Genomic DNA, 18,204 nt, shown 5'->3' with positions numbered 1-18,204 from the left:
CACTTCTCTCCTCTCTCTCCACCCCCAATTTGAAATGAAATGGAAAAGTAATCTGGAAATGCAGGACAGGAGGGAAGGGTAAGTGAGAAAGAATGGTTATTGTAGACTGTTCGAATTCCACCCCCATTGTAAGACAACAAAAACTCCGACTGGTCTCTCTTTCTAAAAAACGATTATTGAATTCAATGGTGGTTTCCATCACAAGGAATGGCACTGATTTCCAAGGCAAATCTCCCTCAACTCTCGTCGGACTGGTGCTGCACCACTTCATGCTTTCAGGCACTAAGTTCCTCACCCAGAAATAAAAACTCCGTAATCTCCAAACGCCACAGACATTTTCTGGGGGAAAGGGAAGCCAAACAGATGCACCTAGGCGGCACTTACTCATACAGCAAGTGTGACCCATGTGCCCCTTTCTAAACAGGGGTTCTCACAGAAGGCACTCTCCCAGAAGATGCTCGTCCTGAACAAGAAAGCGTCAAAACGCAATAAATTCGATCCACTCGCGTGCCATCTTCATCCAGTCCGTCTTTTAAACGCAAACTTTGCCAAGCTGACCAAGTCTAGTTGGCAGGGTTAAGGATTCTATGCGGAAGATGGGGGGTGGGGTGGGGTGGGGGTGGGGGGAACACCAGGACGGCTGCTGAATGAAACACTGAAGTCCCCCCCCCCAGCCCCCGCCTTGAAAACTGCTACTTGCTTGTAATTCACAAAAGGAAAAACACACGATTGTTGGTTTTGGTTTGGGTGGTGTGTGTGTGTGTGTGTGTGTGTGTGTGTTAAATCCAGGGAGACTCGTGGAAATCAACACAGAATGAAATCCTCGCCAGGCAAAAGCTTCAACTTCATGGAAAATAAGTGGGGGGGTGGGGGGGGTGTCCGGAGCTGAGCGGTGCTCTTGTGCAATCGCTCCCGACGCGAACAGCTGGAGCGCCAGGCTGCTGCGCTCGCCACCTCCGAGCACCGCTGGCCTGGCGGGGCGCCCGGCCTCGCCGCCGGGACTCCGGGCCGGCCTCCCCGAACAATGGGCAGGCGCTCCGCAGGGCCGCCCCTCCGGCCGGCCGGGCTGGCCCCGGGCTGCGCGCCTCGGGAGCGGAGCGCGCGGACGCGGGCGGGAGGCGGCGGCAGCCGAGCGCGAGGAGCGGCCGTGGACGCGGTACCCAAGCCCCCGACCCCGCCGCCCGGGCCGCTCGGGCCGCGCCGCTGACAGCCTCGCGACGGCCTCGCAGCCGCCTAGCCCGGGGCGCGCGCGGCCGGGGCGCCTGGCGGGAAGGGTGGCACCGAGCGCTCCGGGGCTCCTCGGCCCCGCAGCTCCCTAACTTTGGAGGGACCCGCGCGGCGCGGCTCCCCGAGGGAGGGGAGGGGGCCACTCCCCCGCCGCCTGGGGGAGCCTCCCGCCGGGACGCGCCGGTGCCAACCCGGGGTGCAGGAGGTCGAAGCGTCTGCGGCTCCCCGGCCGCCCCCACCCCCCACCCCCGTCGCGCCGGAGGGAGGCAGATCCCGGGGATGCAGCCCGCGAGTTGGCCTCGGCTCTGCACCTGGAGGAGGAGCTGAGGCTCCCAGGGCATCCTGCGGGCACTGACAGGCGCTCCCCGGCCCCCTCCCCAAACCCCACCGCGGCCCAGGGGGAGCGCGCGGGAGAAGGAGCTCGGCCTCCCGGGCCCCGCAGTCCGCACGTACCTTCATCTCCTCGTTGATCTCCCTTTTCACCGGGTGAGCCGGCTTCCTGCTCCTTTTATTTTCCGGAGGTCTCCCTTCTTTCTCCATTTCTGCCATGTTTTTGTGTCTGGCTTCGGCGGAGATGAAATGGCTGCTGCCGCCGCCGGCGGTGGTGGCGGTGGCGGCGGCGGCGGCGGTGGCGGCGGCGGCGGAGGCGGAGGCGGAGGCGGCGGTGGCGGTGGCGGTGGCGGTGGCGGTGGCGGCGGAGGTGGTGCTGATGGAGGCAACGCCGGCGGAGGTAGCGGTGCTGGCGGGGCTGGGGCTGGGGCCCGGGGGCGGGGGGGCGGGCGCCGGAGAAGCGGGGTGTCTTCTAGCGGCGGAGGGCGTCAGTGGCCGTCACCGGGAAAGGTAGCTCGAGGAGGCTCGGGGATGCCGCCGCCGCCGCCGCTCCTGCTCCCGCTGCCGCCGCCGCCGCCGCCGCCGCCGCCGCCGCCGCTGCCGCTCCCGCCGCCGCTGCCTCTGCCGCTCCCGCCGCCGCCGCCGCCGCCGGGCTGCATCCTCGGTGCCCCGTGGAGTCGTCAGCCATCTTCCGTCGCTCGGTCCGTCTGCATGGGCGAGGGGGGCGAGGGGGCCGAGGGGACCGAGGGGGACGAGGGGGCCGAGGGGGACGAGGGCCGGGCGCGGGAGAGCTGCTCTGGGCGTGCGTGCGCCGAGCTGAGTGCGCTGCGCCCCGGAGAGCGCGCCAGCCCCGGCGCCCTGCGCCTCCCGCGAGCCGAGCCGAGCCGAGCCGAGCCGGGGGCGGGCCGGGGGCCGGCGCGGGGGGAGGGGGCGGGGGCGGGGGAGGGGCGGGGAGGGGAGGGGGCGGGGGGCGGGCCGGCCCCCGCTCCCGGCGGGCGTGGCTTCACCGTCACTGGGCGCGCGGATGCTGCGCGGCCCCGGGGGCTGCTCGCGGCCGCCCGCTCCTCCGCGGCGGGGCCTGGCCGCGGCCACCTCGGGGCCACCTCGGGGCCACCTCGGGGCCGCCCGGACCCCCGCCCCTCTCCTTAGCTCCGAGGGTCCGCAGCTGGCTCCTGGGCCCGTCCTAGAAGCCGCTGCTGCTGCGGGGGGGGGGGGGGCGGATGAATGGGGGTGACGGGAGGAGGTGGGGCGGTGCGAGGGCGCGGGGACCCGAGGTCGAGGAGCCCGGGGCCGCTTTCCCTGCGCGTGGAGCGCCGGGGTCTCGGGGGAAGGAGCCCGCAGCCCGACGTCCCCCGGAGCCGCAGGGTAGCGCTCCCCTCCGGGGGCCACCTCGGGGCCGGAGAGGTCCCTGCGGTCCCCAGCGCGGCGCGGGCCACCCCTGCTCTCGCCTCTCCACGAACCACTTAGAAGTAGGACATCCCGGCCCTCGGCCCCCTGTTCTTTCTTCTTTCTCGTGCCTCCAGTTCCTTCTCCCTTACACACACACACACACACGCACGCACGCACACGTGTCTCACTGCAAAGTAACAGCCTTACCCTGTGACCCCGCGCGCACCCTTGCCCCAGTGCCCCGGGTTTAACCTCCGGAGCGTCGGGTGCTGCTGCGAGCGCGGGGTCCCGCGGAGGGGGTCGGTCCTGGGGGACCCTCCCTGCCCCGCCCGGCGACTTGCCCGCGCCCGGCTGCCCCCACCCCCACCGCCACCCCCCATCCCGCCCGCGCCCCGGCCCCGACGGTCCACGCCTGGGGCCGAGCCCGCACTGCGCGTGCGGTCGGCGTGAGCGGTTAGGAGTGTGTGTGCTCCGCGGAGACACGCAGCCCCGAATGCTCGCGCGCTGCAGGGGACACGCGGACGGTCCCCTTTCCCGCGCCGCGACACTTCGTAATTACCTGACACAATGCGAGATGGGGGTGTCCATTGTTCCACCGCTTGTTATTATGGAGTGCTCATTATAACAGTGGTGGAACTTAAAATTACACAATTCTTTTTTTTTTTTTTTTTAAGTACTTAAAAGATTGAATGAATCGGTTTGGGGAATATGAGTCAGCTTTCCATTAAAATCTGTTTGGCCTGTCAAGCGAGGCTCCTTCTGGGTATCGCATTGCCTAATTTGCATGTTAGCATTGTTTTGCTTCTTGAAACGTCAAATTAGAGGTATTTGGAAGCGTACCCGGCAGGGCTAAGCACCTCTGCGGTGGCTATTTTGCGTTTTAGCATTATTCTGTCTCGGAAATGCCGAATCACAGATCCTGGGGAAGTGTATCCAAGAAAGCTGAGCACCTCCTCTCGCCTCTTCTCGGCCCTGTGCGGAGGCAACGAGGGGAAGCCGCACCCCGCCCTGCGTGGCTCGCCGGATCCCAGGCCAGAGAGAGCGAGGCGGAATCAGACTCTGCTCCTGCAAGGGGTCCAAGCAAAACATTTGCCCGGAAAAAAAAAAAAAAAAAAAAAAGTTAAGATCCCGGGGCGGTTATCTAGGGCAGAAAAAGTCAAGAGAGGAAGATTGCTGAGTTTTTAGGGAGCGCTCTGCGGTACAGGCATCCCTTTATTCAAGATTTTTTTCCAGCAACCTCTGGGAGTGCACCCAGGTTGACCAGGTGTGAGCCCAAGTCCTCTGGGAAGTCAGGACTTAGCCAGCTCACAGACGACCTACAACGACCCTGGCAGCAAGGATGAGGAGAGGAGGCAGCAAGGATGAGGACAGGAGCCCCAAACCTGTTTGCACTAACACTACGCCCTCCCCTTTCCTAGAACAATGACACAACATTCCCCAACATGTGAAAGTGGGTGTTTGTCTCAGTGAGGAATAGCATCCTAATGCTGTTGCCAGTAGGGAGAGAGGAAGAGCGGGTCTTTTTGGTTTTTCAATCTGAATTTCATCCAAAATATCTGATAAATAATACGTGGATCGGAGGTAGCTCCTTTTCTCTGTTTTGTCCTCTCGGTCTTTAATGACAGGTAGTTAGAAACTTCTATTTTCTTCCTTTTGAATATTCTAAAACAGAGGAAGCGTATGTTGTAAAGTATATACAAAGGGAAGCTTTTTGTCTTCTGGAAACATATTTAAGTCCCCCTCTGCTTCCTTTGGTGCCAGAAGCATTACAATCGATTCACTGTTGTTCACTTGATATCAAATAACAAGTTATAGACCCAAAGCCCTAAGATACAGTTTCACAAGTTAAGAATAAACAGAAAAGGTGAACTGTAGCCCAGAGTCATATTTGGAGGCAGCGATACTTCCTTTAAAGAAAATTTCTTCCTCTGCAATGGCTCATTTAATAAAAATAGTGATATTAATCAGTCACCTGTTCTTTCACAGGCATACGTCCCCCAGGAAACTGAGGTGGGAATATTGTCTTAGAATCTACAGTGATATCTTCAGTGACAGAATGAAAGCTCATATGGCCTGTGTAGGGGAACTTTTAGTTCAGAATGAATTGCAGAACTAATGACTGCCACACCTTGTTAAGGGCAAGTTTTAGGTTTCTTCAAATGTACTATACATGAGGACAATTATAACAAGAGTTGCCGCTTTATGAATTTGGATGTATCGTGAGTCTAATAACGTTCCGTAGATAACTTTATACAGTCTGTTTGATTCGAATCCTATGGAAGTAGGAACAATCCCTACATCTCAAAAAATTCACTCTTTCACTGCTATGACTTACCATTATGCTCCAGCCACCAGCGTGCACACATGCGCGCACCCACACCCACACCCACGCACCACTATCCGAGGCCCTAGACGTAGAAATAAGCTTCAATATTCCCTTTACTACCCCTGCCAGTCACCAAGATAAGTATAGGAATGACCTTTCATACACCCCTCGGGTATATTTTTGTGACTTTTACTCTTTAAGGCTTCTCTTAATATTCATTCTGATCAGATTCACCTGGAAAGTACATCAGAGAGAAGACGGGAAAACTCCAGGATGGTGTGGCTTAGGCCCTCGACCTCTGGATAGATCTGCTTCTTTGTTATCTCTAACAACACCTAACGCAGTGGCCCAGTCTTCGTGCCTAGTAAGGAATTAATAACTATTTGCTGATTGGTTTGTATGACATAATAACAAACCTACAAAGAGGCTTTCCGATATAAAGTTTGAAATTAATGCTTATCTTGAACAAGCTCTGTGGTCTAACCAAATATAGGACTAAAATATGTAATTACTATGCTGAACACATGGTAAGAATTACCTCCTTTAATATTTACAAAACCTTCTAAGGCATCTTTTATCTCCATTTCACAAATGGCAAAACTAAGACTTACACAAGCTAAGTTATTCAGTCACAAGCTGGTAAGGATTGGGATTTGAGTCCATAACTTTCTGTCCAACTCTAGTTATGGAGTGATAACCTGATTTAATAAGCTCTTTTTAAATATCTGTATTTTATCTAATCTAAGCCCCATGGATTTTTCACATTTTAACACCTCCGAGATGTTGATATATCTCACAATGAATTCTTACAGCTATAAATGACAGCTTCCCACCCCCCCAATATTATATAAAATAATAACACATTCTCCAATCAGTGGTGTATTTGGTTATGTTAAGTTATGCTGCAATGGCAAATCAGAAAATGTCAGGACTTAAAGCAACAAATGTTTATTATACTCCTTGCTCACACAAAGTCTCCTGAAGATCTGTGTGACTCTCCAGAGCAACTGTCCTCTGTGTGATGGCTTGGCATGGCATCTCCATGCCAGCATGTGATTCCATGTAGGAGAAGATGGAACATCTTCAGGGGACCTCACCAGCGATTAAATGCTCCAGCCTGGCAGTGACATATGTCACTTCTGCCTCCAATCCATTAACTAGAGTTAATCATATGATTCTGTCCAAATGCTAGGGAAGCTGGGAAATTTAATTCTCCCATCTTCCCCAAAGGAGAAAAGAACTGGATATGGGGGAGCATTTAACATATACCCCAAGGCATAATTTTTAAATGAAATATGGTCATTTAGGATCAATTAATGTAAATATCAGGGATCTTTTTTACTCAAAACCAACGAGCAGCAATTGGCCTGTGATTTGTTATATGCTATCTAAAACATACTTCCAAAGTTCATTTTCATGTTTAATTTCAGAGAACAAAAGTTCAAAATCAATTTTAAAAAAAAAAAACATTTGAAACAGCATAATTATAACGCAGGGGCTTTAACCAGGGGTCTACAGATGAGTTTCTAGAGTTTTGGAATCTCCTAAAATCATACACAAAACACTCAGCTCATTTTTTTCATGGGTAATGGGCAAAAATGTATCATTATATTCTCACTTAGGATTCATGACTTATTCATTCATTATATATACTGAGATACTGAGGGCCTGCTGTATTCCAGGCACTGTTCTGGGTGCTTGGGAGCTAGCAGTAAAAACAATAGATAAGCCTCCAAATTTCAGAAAGCTTATAGCCTGGAGAAGGGACAATAAGCAAGCAAATAAGCAATAAGGAAGGTAATTTTAGACACAGACAACAAAAGAACAATATGATAGAGAAATTGTAGTAGGCTGCAAGGTTTGGAGCTCTGTTTAAGCTAAAATAAAAGATCTTCATGAAAACAAATTTCAGGAGACCTGGGTGGCTCAGCGGTTGAGCGTCTGACTTTGTCTCAGCTCGTGATCACCGGGTCCTGGGATTGAGTCTTCCTCGCAGGGAGCCTGCTTCTTCCTCTGCCTGTGTCTCTGCGTTTCTCATGAATAAATAAATAAAATCTTAAAAAAATTCATATTAAATGGGAAAGATGAGAAGGAACTGTCCACGCAGAGAGCTTGGAATCATGGAGCAAAGTATTCTGGTTAGAATTGTTTTTTAAAGATATATTTATTTATTTGAGAGAGAGAGAGAGAGAGTGTGTGTGTGTGTGTGTGTGTGTGCAAGTGGGAGGGGATGTGGGCAGGAGGAAGTGGAGAGAGAGAATCTCAAGCAAAGTCCCTGCTGCTGCCTGCCACAGATCCCCTGGGGCTGGATCACATGACCCCCCAGATTATGACCTGAACCAAAACCAAAAGATGGTCGTTCAACACACAGAACCGCCCAGGCATCCCTCTGGTTAGAACTTTAAAGGAGCTGAAGAATGGATGTGCTGAGCATGTTTGAGAAATGGAAAGGTATCTGTAGTGTAGAGAACAAAAAGAGTAATGGGAGAAGCAGGGAAAGAGAAATGCAGGGCCAGATTATATGGAACCTGTGGACCATCATAAGGATCCAAATCTTATTCTAAAAGCAACATGGACAGAGGCACAGGGTCAAGAAACCTTCCTTTGCATGGAAGGCCTGAGTTTCTTCCTGGCTCCACTATTTGGATACGGGGTTCATCTGACCATCATTAGCTCTGACATTATACACCAGGTTAACACAGTAAGGCACACCCCTGATTGGGGATCTCCTTCCTTCTTGCTGTTCCAAGAACAGTCTTGTCCTCTTTGCCATGGTGTCAAGGTGAAGACCATGACCTTCTCAGAAGAATGAGGGCCTTTTATCAGTCACAGGTATATAAAAAGTCCCTCAGCCAGTAGCTTCAAACAGACTCAAGTTTCTTTGCACAATAAGAGGTTTCATTTCTTTAGTGAGGGCTTAAATGAGTCATTTTACCTTGGCCTTCATTTCCTCATATGTAAAATAAGAATAGTAAGTCACATTTTGGAGTGTTGTTAGGACCACATCTTACTCATTAAAGTGAACTAAAACAAGACTGCACAAATTTCTCTGGACAAATATGTATTATTTGCTCTTCTGAGAATCATTATCGTTTTACAATAGCCTTAGGTTTATATGCACAGGCTCACAGAGATATGTGACAATTTAAGGAAACCTGACACATGAGGAATAATCACCTACATAATGAAAGCATTCTACGTTTTTCAATATGATGTACACCAGCATCCCTTTTAATAGCAATTTGCTAGAATGTTATAATTTAATTTACAAAAAATGAGATTTTCATGTACAATTTCAAGAACATTTCAACTGTACCCATTGAGGCAAGTGTACTAATACCTATCAATTCAAGGAAAAGATTAATTTGAGTTATAATTTTTAATTCTTATCCATTGAATTAAAATGAGATCAAAGCCCAGTATTTATTTACTCCAAGCATCTCTATGGTCAAAAAATTTTTGACTCCACTATCAATGTATATATTTGAATATAACCACTTTATCTGTAGTAAGCCAATGGAAATAAATGAAGATCACTCAAAAGAAAACAAACAAAGCCTGTTTATATAGTGCAAGAAAGTCAGCCGCCATCACCTGCATTTGGCAGAGACTTAAAGGCAGGCATGTGAGTGGGAGAGCTTTATAGGTGGAAAATAAAAGGAAATATAAGCGATATTCTGATGGAGAGTTTTTGGCATGGAGAAACTAGATGCTAACTAGAAGGTGGGCCAACTGGAAGCAGGACATCCTATGTGATTAGTTTGGGGAGCATATTTAGCTTTCTCTAGCCTGGTCCCAAGTTGGAAGGGAGAAGTATGGTAAGGAATCCGAAAGCTGGCAGTCATTGACCAAGTCCCAGCCATTCTGGGCTGATGATGGCAGAGGTGATTTGGCTTCTCTTGTTAGTTGCTTCCAAAGTGATGGGTCAGAGTTCTATTGTCATGTGTCCTGGCCACTGCACATTTGTACAGTCAGTCTCCCAAGCCATTAACTAGAAAATAATTTAGGCCTGGAAACTAAGAAGAACCTAGCTCAGGGTTTAAGGCAGCTTCCATCTGTGGTGAGGTAATATTTTGATGTAATAAGTGTTTCGTTTTTGTTTATACTTGCTACTTCCTTTCTAGCCCATGCTCTTCTTCATTCATTGGGCATCCATGGCTTCAGAGTAAAGATGTTATAAGATATATTCACAGAAAAATATGAGTTAATTGTCCATGACTTTTGAGACTTAAAATGGAATCGTGAAATTCAAGGCAGAAAAAGATAGTTTGAAAGAACATTTTTTCAGAGTTTCAAAAAGTCTAGATTTTGAGTATCTAGACCCACTGACCTGAAGGATTTAGATTAAAAGTTTATGCCATAAAAAGTAGCTTCAGGAAAAAAAAAATTGACAAGCTAAAGGAAGTTTCTCCAATTCAAAAAACAGATCACAATTCTGTGTGGTTGGTATAAAGAAGGAGCAAAGATGCTTAGATGATGGAAGGAGGTTATTGTACGTTCACAATCAGGTTCCACTTTCTAGGTTTGGGGAATATGAAGACAGAGGGCTGAAAGCAGAGATGACTCATGTCTCTCTCCCTTCAAGGTAGAGCCCGAAACAACAGCAAGTCTTGTAGAACAAACCAGCCCAGTATAGAGCAGGCAGGTGCAGTGAGGATAGGAAGAGTGGTATGAATAAGCCTGAGCAGAGGTCCTGGGGTAGCCATAAATACTCTCCACTCACCATTATTATGTGTTTCACGCATGGCTGAGAATGGAGGAGGTGTGACTCTGAGGGACTGCAGGACCAGAGTAGTCCTGCCCCAAAATGTTTGATTAGATGAAGACTTCCAGCCCAGAGGATGCCAGCTGGAGAGGTGACTATGTCTGAGAGGTAAATGCCACCCACCCCACCCCCCCTGCCATGGAGATGCCAGCCCAGTGAGAAAAGTCCAGGGGGTGGGCACAAGAGAAGACCAAATCAACTTAGATTATCTGGAGGTTTTCTGCCTCCTAGCACAGTAGCTGTATGAAACAGAGACTGAGTTCAGTTATATGGGAGTAAAGAAATTTACAAGTAGTAAAAACCTAAGGTTTTTACATTGATACATATAATTTACATCGATACTTATTCTATAACTCAAATTTGCTTTTAAGCAATTTTTTTATTTTTTATTTTTTTTTTTATTTTTTTTATTTTTTTTTTTTTTTTATTTATGATAGTCACAGAGAGAGAGAGAGAGAGGCAGAGACACAGGCAGAGGGAGAAGCAGGCTCCATGCACCGGGAGCCTGACGTGGGATTCGATCCCGGGTCTCCAGGATCGCGCCCTGGGCCAAAGGCAGGCACCAAACCACTGCGCCACCCAGGGATCCCTAAGCAATTTTTTTAAATGGAGTTTTCTGACTCCTGGAGTAACTGTGGGGCATTATTTACCTAATTATTTAACATCTAAATAGTATTGCCCAAACAAAAATAGTTTCTTTGGGGTTATAGCCTTAATATCATAATAAAACCAACTTAAACATAGAACACTTTCAACAGTCAAAATTCTGGTAAATGTAAAACTTAACTTGATATCAAGTTATCTTGAATTGTCATTGCCTTTCCTCGATGATATCCATTGATGAAATCAGAACTCTTCTCTTTATTTGATTTATATAGATACTAATATTGACTTGTAATAATATACTCCCTTTAGACAAATAATCAAATGCCTTTAAACTTATTAGACCTCTGACAATCCTGTTGAGTGAGATCATTGACTATCGTGTGATGGATTCCTGCTATGAGCCATGTATTTTGCAAACAATGTCATTTATCTCTCACAACCATGTTTGAGAGCATAACTGTCCCCATTTCATGTCTTAGAAGAGTGAGGGTGAGCACAGGGTCACACTAGGAAGTGGCCAATTGAGCATCAAAGTCCACAGTCCACTGATGCCAGGTCGAGTGAGGTATCCTTTCACCTACATGACACTCTGCTCCTTTCTGCTCAGCCCTTTTACCAACTTTTCTTGGGAAAATAGAGGATGCCGCTAGGTGAATAATTTTAATTTCTTCTTTATTTTAATTTATATACATGGCAGTTATAAGAGGAAAACAGCTCTAATGCTATAACAAAACACTCAACCTTTCAGAAATAACATACTACATTTTAATATTCTCAAACCAAATATGGTATTCAGTAAATGGTTACAGAGGATTGATATCTGTGTTTTGACCCACCTCCTTTGAGAAACATTACATGTAGTAAAAAACATTTTTCTTTCACAGGAAATTTGTCTCCAATGTGCTGTTTGGCCATAAGTTGTCTCTTTATTACATCCCAGAGGGAGGAAGTTGAGTGGAAAAGATTCCACAGTTTAACTATGAGAGGACATTATACTTTTCAGTGGAAGAAAAAAAAATTCATCAAAAGCTAAGTAGATAAATGAAGGATTCCATAAAAAGTCTTGGGATATAGGCTGTGCATTTGTTTGTTTGTTTAAGTCCATTAAAGCTACTAAATTGGTATGCCACATGCTAAGGAGGACTGTCACTTTGACTCTGTTTTGCCCTTTCCATGTGAAAACACTGGGTCTTTAGTGCAGCTGATCTCCTTTTGAAATTCTCGAAGTGAGAGAGAGCCGGCAGGGATAGAACAGGTATAGACGAGAGAAGATCCAGGTACAGTGACTGTAGGCTGCGCTCCCCAGGAAAGTCCCAGGATATGCAGTCTGGGAAGGCACTAAAGTCCTAAGCTGGAAAACAAAGCAAGACAAAATAAAAACCCAGCATGGGAAAGAATCAAGTGTATTACTGAACACAGAGTGCGCACTGGGGTGTTCTTTTTATGTGGTAAGCAGCAGAGTTTTGTGGCCTGAACACATGGATCATTGCTTAGAATCCAGTAATTCAAAAGCTACTATTTATTGACTGCTTCTTTATTCACCAGGGACTGTGCAAAATACTTTACAGATATTATTGTATGCAGGCCTGGCACAGTTGACACAATATTTCTTTTGGGTCCTGTTTTACAGATGAGGAAACGGAGGGCTGTTGGGACTGAGTGGGCCAGCAGCCTGACTCCAGAGTCTAGAACGATCTCTACTGCCTTGCAGCACCAATGGTACTGGCAAGGATTCTTGCTTTCGAGGAATAAAAATGAACTCTGTCTAAAGGAAAAAAAAAGAATATTGGAGGAAAGGGAACTCGTAGAGCCCAAGAGACTAGGAAAACTGACAGGAGCCCAGGGACTTAGCAGGCCAGGCCATGGGAAGACTATCTAAGACGCCACCATCCTTGCCTCTGCTGTACAACACCTTCTAGGAATCACCACTGGGACATCATGATCCCCCAGGAGCTGTCCCAGAGGTTCTTCCTTCATCTTGTGGGGAGGCCTGGGTGGGAAAGTCTACTGCCAGGTATTGGCATATTCCAGTGGAGACTGAGATTCAAACTCTCTGGCTTCCACAGGAAGGTAAGGTCCTATATCCCAACATCACACTCCATGGATTTCCCCAAACATAAGAACAGATGGGTTTTGACAGCCAAAAGAAAGTTACAGTGTCCTTCCAGACTACCCACGGTAGCCACTTTGTAGCAAATCATTCCATTAGGAAAGTAAATGTAGGTCTGTTAAAATAATTTTGAAAGGTCAGACATAGGTGAAATTGTGCAAACATTAAATATTGCAAATCAAAACCTGACTGACCTAGAAATTCATTCTAATAGATTTATTTGCAATCTCTAAATGCAAACTCTGAAAAGACAAATTTAGTAACTCATATGCTAAACATCAATTAATTAGAATGTTTAGGGAATAGAATGTTCTTGTTCATTTCAATTTCTAACTAAATGTGATTAAGCCTCTAAAAAGACCCACAAACTTTTATATTTCAGACCTTGCCACTGGAATTCTTAATAAAATATTTGGATTGTGAAGATTTTGCAATGCCTCCGAATTATTAATGCCACTATGTGTGGTTGTAAAGTGCAATGGGTTTAGACTGTGCCAAATGTGTACAGATCCCAGGGTTTATGTTCCATGTACATTAATTAACCAAACTTCCAATGAGAGCTTGCCTTTTTTTTCCATTGCATAAGTTGAGTAAAGAGGAGGAAATAAATTGTGTTCATGTAAACATTTTCTTTGGAGCCCACTAAGGGCATGCCCACCACTAGGCACCGTGAGCATAAACATAAATGATAAGGGTATTTTAAAAGTGAGATGAGAACTAAGAAAAAAGGACGACTAATTCTGGGTGAGGGAGACAACGATGGTAGCCAGCTGAGTTGGGCCTCGAACGATGATGTGTAGGATGTTGTCAGGTTACAGTGGGAGGAAGAACAGCACGCTAGACAGAAAGAACAATATGAAACAAGTTGCCAAGACGTGAGAGTACAAGTAGAGGTAAGGGAAGAGTGAAAATTTTGGTGTGCCTAGGATGAGTGCATTAAAGGGAGCTACGAGGTCAATCCAAAGGGAAAATGGGGCCAGATTGTCAGTAGCCTCAAGTACTATCCTGAAGCATGTGGACTTCTTTCTGAGAATCCTAGGAAGCCACCGAGTCTTTTTTTTAATATGGAGGTGATAAGATTGTAAGTGTGGGATAGGAAGACCATCTAGATAGCAGGTAAAAGGCAGAAGCAGAGACCAGAGGTAGGAGATTACATGAGAGGTGCTTGCAGTAGTTCAAGATGAAGTAAATGATTGCTTAGGTTTGGTGCAGTAGTGAGGCTGCGAGGAATTCTTAGAGTTACCTTAGAAACAGAATCCATAGGAATTGGTAACTGTCTAAATAGGAAGAGGGTGTGTATGTGTGAAGAAATGAGTATTTAGATAATAGCGCCCATTGCATAATAACTATCTCTTTTGCAAAACAACAACAAAAATAATAATTACACTTCTAATTAGCTCATTGAGTAAGTGGAGTGGTAGAGTCCAGTTTTGATTTATCTTCTCCCCATCCTAGACACGTTGAAGTAGATCGTCTACATGTGAAGACCAGTAATTCATATTTTTAAAGCACTTTAAGAATTCAGGTGGTCAGTTTGAGAAAACGCTACGGTTGAAGATGTGAAAAGGAAGTGACACCTAATAGCATTAGATCCAACAATAGCTTATCACATCCCATCCGCTCGACTTCTGAAAATATCCTGTATCTCACCGCCTCTCTCTAATTCCTCTGCACCCCTCCTAGTCTCAGGCCCATTTATCAGTTGCCAAAACTAAGTAATCACCACCTACTTGAGCTCCCTGTTTCCACTCTTGTCCCTGTGTAATCCATTCTCCACACAGCAACCAAACCAATTCTTTAAAAATGTGAAACAGATTTTTGCTTAAAATGTTCCAGTGATTTCCTATCATACTGTGATGGTTTTAAATATGTCCATGAATTCTTTGATGCTTCTCCCTTGAAAAATAAAGCCAGATTCTCCTTCCCTTGATTATGTGCTATACTTAGTGACTTGCTTCTAAGAAATAAAATGTGGCAAAGTGATGGTGTACGATGTCCAAGATTAGAACATAAAAGGCATTGTGGTTTCATTCTTGCTCTCTTTTCTTGGATCATTTGCTTGGGGGAAGCCAACTACTATGTCATGATGACATTCAAGCAATCCTGTGGAGAAGTCCATATGGAAAGGAACCGAAGCCCCCTGCCAACAGCCAGCAAGGAACTGAGACTTTCTGCCAATACACATGTGAATGAACCATCTTGGGAACAGGTCCTCCAGCCTCAGTCAAGCCTTCAGATAACTGTAGCCCTACTCAATGTCCTGACTCCAATTACCTGAAAGACTCTGAGCCAGAACCACCCAGTTGTGTGGGATCCAAATTCCTAACTCACAGAAACTATGAGATAATAAATGTTGGTTTGAAACTTCTACATTTTGGGAAAAATCTGGAAAGCAACGATAGATATCTAACACACATTAATAATATACTCCAAATTCTTTGCCATGGCCATCAAGGCCTTACATACTCAGGATTCTGTCTATATTACTCACTTTATCTACTATTCACTTTGTAGAAAAGACTATTAATGGTCCCTTAACAACTATTTGTCTCTCTCTCTCTCGCTCTTATTTTTTTTATATATAGAGTCACCAGGGGTACCTTGGTGGTACAGTCAGTTAAGTGTCCAACTCTTGGTTTTGGCTCAGGTCATGATTTTCAGGTTGTGAGATCAAGCCCCATGTCAGGCTCCACACTCAGTGGGGAGTCCGCTTGAGATTCTCTCTCTTCCCCTCCCTCTGCCCCTCCTACTCATGCTCTCTCGCCCTCTCAAATAAATAAATAAATAAATAAATAAATACATAAATACATAAATCTTAAAAAAAAAAACCTAGAATCACCAAAGTTTATTCAGTTACATGAATTCAAGCTAGTGACCACATTTCCTAGCCTCCCTTAGCTAGATATGATCAGCGGGGGCAAATTCTGGCCCAGGATGTGAGCAGACTCGGCATGTGCAACTTCCAGGTTGTGGCTTTAAACAGAAGGATATGCCTTCTGTTTCCCTTCCCCCTCATTCCTGCTGGACTGGGTATTAGGATAATGGCAAGAGGGTAGAGGCTGGACTAGCCATCTCAAGCTACAAGATGGAAGTCACATGGTGAGCTTGGCAGAGCAGTAAGACAGAGAAGAGACCTAGATCCCTAATACCATCAAGCCAGAGTTGTCTGTTTTGTCTTTTACGTGAGCAAGACATAAGGCTGTATCTTGTATTTAAGTGATTGTACTTTTTTATCTCTTTATTGCAACAGCCTAACCTATATCCTAACTGAAATTCAACTCTTTGTTCACCACCTTCTAGCCACATTGACCCTCTGTCTTCTTTTCTGTTATTCTGAGGTTGTTATATTTGCTCTTCCTTGTATGGAATGCTTTTCCTACAGGCATACTCATGGCTGCCTCCTTGCTATTGCGTTTCACTGTTTCATCTAAAATAGTCTCCTCTCACTTACTCCCTATTACATAATCATGAGTTCTGTTATGCAGGGCACTGAAATTTCCTCGTCTATCTGTCTATTGTCTGTAACTCTCCACTGGAATAAAATCTCCCTAAGATCAAGAACCTTATCTACCTTATTCCCTATTGAATCTCCAGTGCAAAGAAAGTGCCTGTACATAAGAGATGCTCTATAAATATCTTTTGGGGACGCCTGGGTGCTCAGCGGTTGAGCATCTGCCTTTGGCTCAGGGCATGATCCTGGAGTTCCAGGATCAGAACTGCATTGGGCTTTCTGTGAGGAGCCTGCTTCTCCTTCTCTGCCTATGTCTCTGCCTCTCTCTCTCTGTCTTTCATGAAAAATAAATAAATAATCTTAAAAAAATATATATATATATATATAGTGTGTCTGGACACCTGGGTGTCTCAATTGAACATCTTCCTTCGAATCGGGTCATATTCCCAGGGTTCTGGGATCAAGCCCCGCTTTGGGCTCCCTACTCAGTGGGAAGCCTCCTTCTCCTTCTTTCTCTGCCTCGGCTCCCCCTGCTTCTGCTGTCCCTTGCTGTGTCAAATAAGTAAATAAAATCTTTTAAAACTGCATTTTGTGTGATAGATAAACTAATGAATTAATAGTAAGTGATGCCAAGAACCTAGTCCCTGGGTTGATTTTTTATAATTTAGCCTCATCTATTTGCTGAAATTAGGGTAAGTTAGGTAACAGTAACAGCAACCCAAGATCAATAAAAGAATGTCAACATGTCTCTTTACCTTCATTATCTAGTGTTATGATTTAAAGATGAAAAACAAAGATAGAAACAGTAAATGGATCTCTGATTTTGGCCTTTAAAACCCAACCAGAAAAAATAAAAAGAAGCTCATAAAAATATTATCCCTAAAGAACAGATTCTCCGAAATCCTAATATAGATGATTATATTACATTAACTCTAAGATGCCAGCTATTGTGAGACACACTATTGTTTTATGTATCATGAGAAAAGGAAAAATTCTGCTGCATACATTGTATTATTGCTTCCAATTTCTGTCCCCATTGTCCCTTCCCAGACTCTTGGTAGATGGAATACACTTTCCTCCTCTGCTGTCAAGGTTGGCCATGTGACTTGCTTTAGCCATTTTTTTTTAAAGATTTTATTTATTTATTTATGAGAGACACAGAGAGAGGCAGAGACACAGGCAGAGGGAGAAGCAGGCTCCCTGCAAGGAGCCTAATGTGGGACTCGATCCCAGGACCTCAGGATCATGACCTGAGCCAAAGGCTGATGCTCAACCACTGAGCCACCCAGATGTCCCGCTTTGGCCAATTAAATGTGAGTAGACATAACAAAGGCCTTATCCAGGCAGCTTTAAATGTGCTTGTGAGATTAGATTCCACTTCTGCTCCTTCCTCAACCATAAGATAGTAGTAGAATAGTCTCAGATAGTGGCTAGTCCTTCCACCTGGATTCTAGAACAAGTGTATGTAGCTCTGCAGAGCTAAGGCCAGTGGAGCCCAAACCAACCCATGTTCCTACATAATGTGAACAAATAGATGTCATTGTAAGCCACTGAGATGTTGATGATCATAACAAAAGCCTGGACAATTAAACTACTACATGCCACCAATTGTAAGCTGCATTTTGATTTCAGAGATGTTAAAATGTGAACAAATGCATGTCTTAGGATCAATAAAATATAATATGTATTATACATATTATCATGTATTAGCACAAGATGCATAGCAGGTGCCCAATAAATATTTGTTGATTTGATGTACATGATGATGTAGAGTTCATATTTTTAGTGAGAGTCCTCTTGATAAACACACTTTCTCTTAGCATACTGTAGGTAACAGTATAACCTCAGGCATTAACTGTAATGGAAACTAAAATTTATATAGTAAGCAAAGTTCAAACCTATGAAAATGTATGCTGTGACTTTTCATTACCTCACACCTGTCCCTATTCCCCTGCTACGTCTTATATTTTTTTGACTTCTAGCCCAAAGGACTTTCTCCT

General features: G+C 45.9%; 2 protein-coding genes and 1 long non-coding RNA gene across 9 annotated transcripts in view; 1 reads left to right on the top strand and 2 right to left on the bottom strand.

Moving 5' to 3' along the window:
- The window catches only part of LOC112658709 (sine oculis binding protein homolog), a 162,624-nt gene extending 160,542 nt beyond the window's left edge, over nt 1–2,082 (bottom strand). For all 6 annotated transcript variants that reach the window (XM_049092434.1, XM_049092437.1, XM_035697997.2 and 3 more), the window contains exon 1: nt 1,681–2,082. In XM_049092434.1, coding sequence (XP_048948391.1) covers nt 1,681–1,776 — 96 coding nt within the window. In that variant the 5' untranslated portion in view covers nt 1,777–2,082. The remainder of the gene's footprint in view (nt 1–1,680) is intronic.
- Nucleotides 2,067–18,204, top strand: part of LOC125752268 (uncharacterized) — a 25,826-nt gene continuing 9,688 nt past the window's right edge. Inside the window, exons 1-3 of one of the 2 annotated variants that reach the window (XM_049092441.1) lie at nt 2,067–2,258; nt 5,501–5,636; nt 7,185–7,443. In XM_049092441.1, the coding sequence (XP_048948398.1) occupies nt 2,089–2,258; nt 5,501–5,636; nt 7,185–7,217 (339 nt within the window). In that variant the 5' untranslated portion in view covers nt 2,067–2,088 and the 3' untranslated portion in view covers nt 7,218–7,443. Of the gene's footprint in view, nt 2,259–5,500; nt 5,637–7,184; nt 7,444–18,204 lie in introns of those variants that run through there. The other variant, XM_049092440.1, reaches the window with a different exon arrangement.
- Nucleotides 11,293–18,204, bottom strand: part of LOC125752269 (uncharacterized) — a 20,647-nt gene continuing 13,735 nt past the window's right edge. Inside the window, exon 3 of the long non-coding RNA XR_007401343.1 lies at nt 11,293–11,994. This is a non-coding gene — a long non-coding RNA (uncharacterized LOC125752269). The remainder of the gene's footprint in view (nt 11,995–18,204) is intronic.

Source organism: Canis lupus, chromosome 12 (assembly GCF_003254725.2).
Source record: "Canis lupus dingo isolate Sandy chromosome 12, ASM325472v2, whole genome shotgun sequence".
NCBI classification, from domain to species: Eukaryota; Metazoa; Chordata; class Mammalia; order Carnivora; family Canidae; genus Canis; species Canis lupus.
Note: the sequence above shows the minus strand (reverse complement) of the source record. Positions and strands in the feature narration are given on the sequence as shown.